At 50.0% G+C, this 8,502-nt stretch overlaps 1 protein-coding gene across 1 annotated transcript; it reads left to right on the plus strand.

Annotated features, from left to right (window-relative positions):
* Positions 1 to 2,957: 2,957 nt before the first annotated feature.
* LOC135192821 (natterin-3-like) lies at positions 2,958 to 7,630 on the plus strand. Its single transcript, XM_064176197.1, has 3 exons — positions 2,958 to 2,961; positions 6,058 to 6,213; positions 6,611 to 7,630. Exons 1-3 carry the CDS (start codon positions 2,958 to 2,960, stop codon positions 7,621 to 7,623), a joined length of 1,173 nt encoding a protein of 390 aa, XP_064032267.1. The 3' UTR covers positions 7,624 to 7,630.
* Positions 7,631 to 8,502: the final 872 nt, after the last annotated feature.

Consider the following 8,502-nt stretch of genomic DNA (forward strand, 5'->3'; position numbering starts at 1 on the left):
AGAGCTCAAGGCCAGACCATGGCACCAAGTGCCACGTCCAGTCCTGCCTTGAACAGCTCCAGGGACGGCGACTCCACCACCTCCCCGGGCAGCCCATTCCAGTGCCCAATGACTCTCTCAGGGAAGAACTTTCTCCTCACCTCCAGCCTAAATCTCCCCTGGCGCAGCCTGAGGCTGTGTCCTCTTGTTCTGGTGCTGGCCACCTGAGAGAAGAGAGCAACCTCCTCCTGGCCACAACCTCCCCTCAGGTAGTTGTAGACAGCAATAAGGTCACCCCTGAGCCTCCTCTTCTCCAGGCTAACCAATCCCAGCTCCCTCAGCCTCTCCTCGTAGGGCTGTGCTCAAGGCCTCTCCCCAGCCTCGTTGCCCTTCTCTGGACACGCTCAAGCATCTCAATGTCCCTCCTAAACTGGGGGGCCAAGAACTGAACACAATACTCAAGGTGTGGTCTAAGCAGTGCAGAGTACAGGGGCAGAATGACCTCCCTGCTCCTGCTGGCCACACCATTCCTGATGCAGGCCAGGATGCCACTGGCTCTCTTGGCCACCTGGGCACACTGCTGGCTCGTGTTCAGGTGGGTATCAATCAGCACCCCCAGATCCCTCTCTGTATGGCTGCTCTCCAGCCACTCCGACCCCAGCCTGTATCTCTGCATGGGGTTGCTGTGGCCAAAGTGCAGCACCCTGCACTTGGAGCTACTGAAGCCATCCCCTTGGCCTCTGCCCATCTGTCCAGGCGGTCAAGGTCCCGCTGCAGAGCCCTTCTGCCCTCCAACCCAGCCACATCTGCCCCCAGCTTGGTGTCATCTGCAAACTTGCTGATGACTGACTCCATGCCCTCATCCAGATCATCTATGAAGATGTTAAAGAGGATGGGGCCCAGCACAGATCCCTGAGGGACACCACTAGTGACAGCTGCCAGCTGGATGTGGCACCATTCACCACCACTCTCTGGGTCCGGCCCTCCAGCCAGTTCCTAACCCAGCACAGAGTGTTGCCATGCAAGCCATGGGCTGATAGCTTAGCCAGCTGTGTGGGTTCAGGCTCAGAAAGTGTTGTTTAGCCCCCAAATGTGTGGTTTAGCCTTACCATGGGAGGTCTTGGCCTCAAAAGAGGAGAGTTTGGCCTCCAAATGTGTGATTTGAGCCTCCAGGTGAGTGAGAGTTGTTGGATTTAGGCCCAAACAGTGAGGTTGTAGCCCTAAAAGATGTGGGTTTGGCCCCACAAATGTGTAGTGTGAACTTCCAAAAGTGTGGTTGAAGCCCCCAAAAGTGTGGTCCTACCCTCCAAATGAGAAGTTTTAGCCCCCAGATGGGTGGGTCTAACTAAAAAATGCTGGTTTCAGGCTTGAAAGGTGTAGGTTTAGCCCCCACATGGGAAGTTGTTGGGCTAAATTGTGTGCTTCTACCCCCAAATGCTTAGTTTTCACCCCAAAATCAGTCAGTTTAGCCTCCAAATCTGTGGGTTTAGCTCAAAGTGTGTGGATTTAGACTTAAAGTGGGCAGCTTTAGTCTCAAAACAGGAATTTAGCCCAAAATAGGAGGTTTTAGCCCCCAAATCAGTCAGTTTCAGATCAAAACAGGTGATTTTAGCTCCAAATCTGTGGAGTTTGACTCAAATTGGGAGGTTTTGCCTTCCAGATCTCTGATTTAGCCTTAAAATAGGGGATTTTAGCCACAAAATAGGAGGGGTTGTCCTGCAAATACGTGGTTTTAGCCCCAAAATTTGTCATTTCACGACCAAAGTTGGTGAGTTTTGCCCCAAATGTGAGGCTTTACCCCAAAATTGAAGGGTTTACCCTAAAATTGAAGGTTTGGGCCCTAGAAGATATGGGTTTGGCTGTAAAATATGTGGGTTTAGCCCCCTAAAAGTGTGATTTCAGCCTCCAAAAGTGTGGTATAAACCCCCAAAAGTGTGGTTTAAGCTTCAAAATGGGAAACTGTAGCCCCAAATGGGTGAGTTCAGCCCCAAATGACTGTTTCTAGCCCTACCATGAGTGGATTTACCTCAGAATGTGAAGTTTTAGGCTCATATTTGTGATTCTGGCCTCAAAAGGAGAAGTTTCATCCTCCAGGTGGGTAGTGGTGGCTAAAAAATGCTGATTTCAGGCCATAAAGTAGGTTTAGCCACAAATGGGAGGTTCTTGGCTTAAATGATATGGTTTTGCCCCAGAAGGTGTGGGTTTGCCCCCAAATGGGAGATTGTAACCCCCAAATGGGAGACTTCCTCCAAATCTGTACTTTGAGCCCCTGAAGTGGAAGTTTGAGCCCTCACTTCTGTGGGGTTTGCCCTGATGTGGGGGTTTTAGCCTCTAAGTGGGAGCTTTTAGTCCACAAATGAGACATTTTAGCACCAAAATGAGAGGGTTTAGCCCCTGAGTGGTTTGGTTTAACTCCAAAATTTGATCTTTTAGCCCTAAGATAGGTGAGTTTAACCCAAGAAAGTGACATTTTAGCCCTTAAATAGGTTATTTAAGGCCAAAATGGGAGGTTGGAGCCCCAAAATTGAAGTTCTTACCCCCTGAATGGTTTGGTTTAACCCAAAAATAGGACTTTCTGGCCCCCAAATAGGTGGTCTTACCCCAAAATGGGAGCTTCTACCCCCAAAATTGTTGAGTTTAATCCTCAAATGGAAGTTTTTAGCCTCCAAGTGGGAGTTTTAGTTTTCAGCCCTAAAATTCGTTGATCTGACCTCCAAATGGCAGTGTTATAGCTCCCAAATGGATGAGTTTAATCTCCAATTAGCCCCCAAAAGGGACTTTTTAGCACCAAATAGTTTGATTTAACCCCAAAAATGGAACTTTTTGCCCTGAGAGAGGTGAATTTAATCCCCAAAAAGAGTTTTTCACCCCCAAAATGGTTTGATTTAACCCCAAAATGATTTGGTTTAACCCCAAAATATTATTTCTCACCCCTAAATGGGTGGGTTTACCCCAAAGTGGGAGTTTTTTGCCCCAACATGGGTGAGTATAACCCCCAAAAGGGAGCTTTTAGTCCCCATATATATTGTTTTAACCCCAGAATGGGAGGTTTGAACCCCAAAATTGGAGCTTTTATCCCCGAAGTGGGAGCTTTTAGCCCCAAGATTTGTGACTTTATCCCCAAAAATGAGAGATTTTAGCCCCTCAAAGGGAGTTTTTAGCCCCCAAATAGGTTGATTTAACCCCAAAATGGGAGATGTGAGCCCCCAAATTGGTGCTTTTAGCCCCAAAATTGGAGGTTTGAACCCCAAGATGCTTTGGTTTAACTCCCAAATGGGAGCTTTTAGCCCCAAGATGTGTGACTTTGTTCCCAAAATGAAAGGTTTTAGCCCTCAAAGGGAGTTTTTAGCCCCCAGATAGGTTGATTTAACCCCCAAATGTGAGATTTAAGCCCTTAAATGGGTGAGTTTAACCCCAAAAGGGAGTTTTTAGCCCCATATAGGTGAGTTCAGTTAATGGTGCCAAAAATGCTGCTTCTTGTTCATTAAAAATGTGCATTTTTGAAGGGCAGGTTCCGGAGGTGCCGTCGGGATGGGGCCGCGCGAGGTAGGAGGCAGCAGTTTGGGTTCTCTTGGGGGAGTTCAATCGTTGTGGGGGGGGAAATGGAAGAAAAATGGAGGCAAAATGGTGTGAGGAAGGAATTTAGGCCAGAAAGCAAATTGGCAGTAAAAAGAGGACAAAATAGAGGAAAAAATGTAAAAATAAATGGAATAAAGTGGAGAAAAGCTAAAAATAAAGGGAAAAAAAGGTGAAAGTGAGGGGGGTAAAGGAAATAAGGCAAAATAAAGGTAATGGGAACTTAAAACGAGGAATAAAGTGGAGAAAAAGTGAAAGAAAATAAATTAAAGCAAGAAATGAAACTAAAGGAATAAAAAAGAAATGAAAGTAAAGAAAGAAAAACGAAAAATGGAAAAAAAAAGGAAGAAAAAGTAAAACTAAAAAAAAAAGTTTTGAAAAGAAACAAAAATGAAGGAATGGAAATAAAAAGAAATGCAAATAAAGACTTCTAAAACACTTGGAAAGTGAAGAAATCTGAATCAATGAAAATAAATGAGAATAAATGCTAATAAATGCCATTAAGTGTTAAAATGTCACTGTTGTGTTTATCACAGTGTCACAGTGTCACCAAGGTTGGAAGAGACCTCACAGATCTTCAACTCCAACCCTTTAGCACAGAGCTCAAGGCCAGACCATGGCACCAAGTGCCACGTCCAGTCCTGCCTTGAACAGCTCCAGGGACGGCGACTCCACCACCTCCCCGGGCAGCCTATTCCAGTGTCCAATGACTCTCTCAGGGAAGAACTTTCTCCTCACCTCCAGCCTAAATCTCCCCTGGCACAGCCTGAGGCTGTGTCCTCTTGTTCTGGTGCTGGCCACCTGAGAGAAGAGAGCAACCTCCTCCTGGCCACAACCTCCCCTCAGGTAGTTGTAGACAGCAATAAGGTCTGCCCTGAGCCTCCTCTTCTCCAGGCTAACCAATCCCAGCTCCCTCAGCCTCTCCTCATAGGGCTGTGCTCAAGGCCTCTCCCCAGCCTCGTCGCCCTTCTCTGGACACACTCAAGCATCTCAATGTCCCTCCTAAACTGGGGGGCCCAGAACTGAACACAGTACTCAAGGTGTGGTCTAAGCAGTGCAGAGTACAGGGGCAGAATGACCTCCCTGCTCCTGCTGGCCACACCATTCCTGATGCAACAACACTAATAACAATTTAGTAATTAATGCCAAATTAGCTGTAGCATAAAAATATAAAATTATGAGTAAATTACTGCTAAAATATTATATAATGACTGAAATCATTAAATTATCAGTGTCATGAAATAGTTATTACTGATATTAGCAGCAGTAGTGGTTGCTGCAATTGTTACATTCAGTATTAAATACTCTTACAGTTAGTAGGTCATAATTAAGAAGTCTCAAATCTGTGATGTTGTTTAGTGCTGCCTGTTATTAATATTAAAATATTTTATTGCAATATTTAGTATTCATGCAGAATTCTTACATTCAGCATCAAATGTTGTTACAGTTAGTAGCAATAACAAATACATTACTGCCTACATTATTTACTGTTGATTATTATGAAATTATGTCATATTTAGTATGAAATTATTTGGCATTAATTATAATATGCAGTATAAAATATTCACTATAAAATGCATATAGTAGTAGTAGTAGTAGTAGTAAGTTTGCAGATGGCACCAAGCTAGGCACAGGTGTGGATCTGGTGGAGGGTAGGAGAGCCCTGCAGAGGGACCTGGCCAGGCTGGATGGGTGGGCAGAGCCCCATGGGATGAGATTAACCAAGTGCAGAGTTCTGCTCTTTGGCCACAACATCCACAAGCAGCTACAGGCTGGGGACAGAGTCTGGGAGCAGCCAGGCAGAGAGGGACCTGGAGGTGCTGGTAGAGAGTAGGTGAAGATGAGCCAGCAGTGTGGCCAGGAGAGCCAGTGGCATCCTGGTGGGGCTGGGCTCTTCTCCAGGCAACCACCAACAGAAGAAGGGGACACAGTCTCAAGTTGTGCCAGGGGATGTTCAGGCTGGATGTTAGGAGGAAGTTCTGCAGAGAGAGTGATTGGCATTGGAATGGGCTGCCCAGGGAGGTGGTGGAGTGCCCATCCCTGGAGGTGTTCAGGCGAAGCCTGGCTGGGGCACTTAGTGCCATGGTCTGGTTGATTGGCCAGGGCTGGGTGCTAGGTTGGGCTGGGTGAGCTTGGAGGTCTCTGCCAACCTGCTTGATTCTATGATTCTAGTAGTAGTAGTATGTTTAGTATGTAACAATTAAGACTTATTTACTCAGTTACTAAATTATTAAATTATTAATATATTTTTTGGTGTCCACTATTATTAATATTGAATTATGTCATATTTATTAAGTTATTTGGTATTAAAGTGTAATTATTGTCACATTTAGTCTAAACTGATAGAGTAAAAAATAAAAGAACAACAATGCTACATTTATGTTTTTTATTGTTAGCAGCAGCATTATTACTGCTGTTGGTGTCCAAGGCCCCAAACCAGTCCCTCTGCGGTATCCTGACCTCAAACTGGTCCCAGCTGGTACCAGCCTGGGCTACCCTCAGGTGACCCTCATTGGCTGTCCCAGCTGGTGACACCTGTCCTGCTTTCACCACAGCTCTTCATCTTCCTCTTCCTCCTTGCTGGCCAGGAGTGGTCTGGTGGAGCTGCTGGAAGCTCACTAGCAGGACTGGTGGGCAGAAGACCTCTGGAGTTCCCAGGTGAGTCCTGCTTGCTGGTAAGGTGACTTTGGCTGGTTGGTGGACACCAACCCAGCTGGTCTCCTGCCTTGGTCAGTGAGGAGGAGATGATCTTGGCTGGCTGGTGGACACCAGTGTGGGTTTGCTTGAGGATGATGATGGAGGCCACTCATGGAGGTTGCATCATCTGTAGGTGATGGGTGGAGGTTGGGTCCTTGATGATGTCCTCATCTTGGGGTGAGGGTGGAGGCTTTGTCCTTGGAAGCCACCCCTGCAGGTGTCCTCACCTGGAGATCCTGGTGGAGGCTATGTCCTTGGTGCTGTCCCTCCAGGGCACCTCCCTCTGACAGCTCCACGCTGCTGCAGCAGTGCAGTCTCCACCTCCTTTGACCCAATCTCCCCCATCCTGTCCCCCCAGCCAGCAGCGCCCCCCGCAGGAAGCGTGCCCAGGTGCCACCATCCTACCTCCAGTGGGTCCCATTCCAGGGCCAGCTGCCGGCGGATGCTGTCTCCAGCTGGAACCAGCAGGCCCAGCAGCTGGAGTTCGTCTGCTCCACCAGGGAGTTCCACTGCAACACTGGGGCCTACGTCCCCCAGAGAGGTCCTCGCTGCTTCTACCCCCACGGCGGGGTGCAGAGGTCCACAAAGGACTTCAAGCTCTTGGTCAACGTTGGTGGCTTTGAAGCACTGGACTGGGTGGAGGAGTCCTTTGGAGCAGTGCCAGAGGAGGCTGTTGAGGGTTGTCCTTCCATCGACATCTTTGTTGGGAGGAACAAGTATGGCCTGGGCAAGGTCTCCAAGGAGCACAGAGCCCTCTTTGTGGTGGACCCTGATGATGGTGAGGAGATTTGGTTCAAGTGGTACCAAGTCCTGGTGGTGAGGAAGGGCCCAGCAGATGTCACCATCAGGGATGTCCTCTACAACATCAGCGCGGCGGTGGAGAGCATCCAGGAGGTCACCTTGGCGAAGGCCACGCTGAGAAATGAGGCCTGCCAGAAGGCCCAGGAGGTGATCACCCTGAAGGAGGACACTGAGGTGGAGCACGACTGGCAGATGGACCAGAGGATCTTCTCCACCATCCGTGGGGTCCTGGAAGTGTCTCCTCTGACCTTCAACGGCACCTCCTGGCAGGCCACCAACTCCACCTCCACCGTGCCTTGGGTGGGGGGAGCCAGCAGCAGCCACTATGTTGTGCACAGCCGAGTGGTGGAGCAGGAGCTGGAGGCCCTCACAGCCTGCGAGGTGGCCATGGAGGGACAGCGCCGAGATGTCCACGTCCCCTTCCGTGCCCTCCTCAGCAGGGACTTTGGCCACGGCCACACCCACCAGGTCACCGTCACCGGCTGGGCCCGCAGCAGGGCTGTGCTGGACGTTGAGGCTGGGGTCAAGCAGTGCTGGCGCATCCCTGGGGTGCCACCCTGCCAGGGGTAGGGGTGGGAGGAGTTTGGTGGCTTCTGCTGGGGCTTTGGGCCTCAAACACCCATGGATGGGCTCCAGATGGCTTCCGGTGTCTGCTTGTGGGCCTCAGAGTGGCAGAGCTGGGCCCAGAGGTGGCCTGAGAGGACACTCAGGGAGACAGCCTCAGATGGGGGTCATGGTGGAGATTGGGTCCTTGAAGGACATTCATGGAGGTTGCTTCATCTTAGGGTCATGGTTGAGGCTGAGACCTTGGAGGCCAGCCCTGGAGGTGGCCTCAGCTGTGGGTCATGGTGGAGGTTATATCCATGGAGGCCACTCTTGGGGGTGGCTTCAGATGGGGGTGATGGCAGAGGTTGGGTCCATGGAGGCCACCCATGGAGGTAGCCTTACCTGGGGGTCATGGTAGAGATTGTGTCTGTGGAGGCCACTCTTGGAGGTGGCCTTACCTGGGGTATGATGGTGGAGGTTGGGTCCTTGGTGGTGGCCTCCTCTCGAGGTGAGTCTGGAAGTTGGGTCCTTTGAGGCCATCCATGGAGGTGGCTTCATATGGGGTTTGTGGTTGAGGCTGAGACCTTGGAGGACATTCATGGAGGTGCCATCAGCTGAAGGTGATGGTGGAGGTTGGGTCACTGCTGGTAATGTTACCTGGGGCTGCTGGTGGAGGCTGAGTCCTTGGAGGTCAGCCCCGGAGGTGACTTCACCTCCAGATGAGGTCATTCCCCCCCAGCCCCTCCCTGGCACCTGAGAGGTTAACTCCTCCCCTCCCACCTAGCCTCGAGTGGCAGCACTGGCAGCCAATCACTGCTTGAGGAGGAGCTTAGCCCCGCCCAGTGGGCATGGCCTGGGGGAGAAGGGCACTTGGGGGGCACCCCTGAGAGCCGAGGAGATCCT

Source organism: Pogoniulus pusillus, chromosome 44 (assembly GCF_015220805.1).
Source record: "Pogoniulus pusillus isolate bPogPus1 chromosome 44, bPogPus1.pri, whole genome shotgun sequence".
Taxonomy (NCBI): Eukaryota; Metazoa; Chordata; class Aves; order Piciformes; family Lybiidae; genus Pogoniulus; species Pogoniulus pusillus.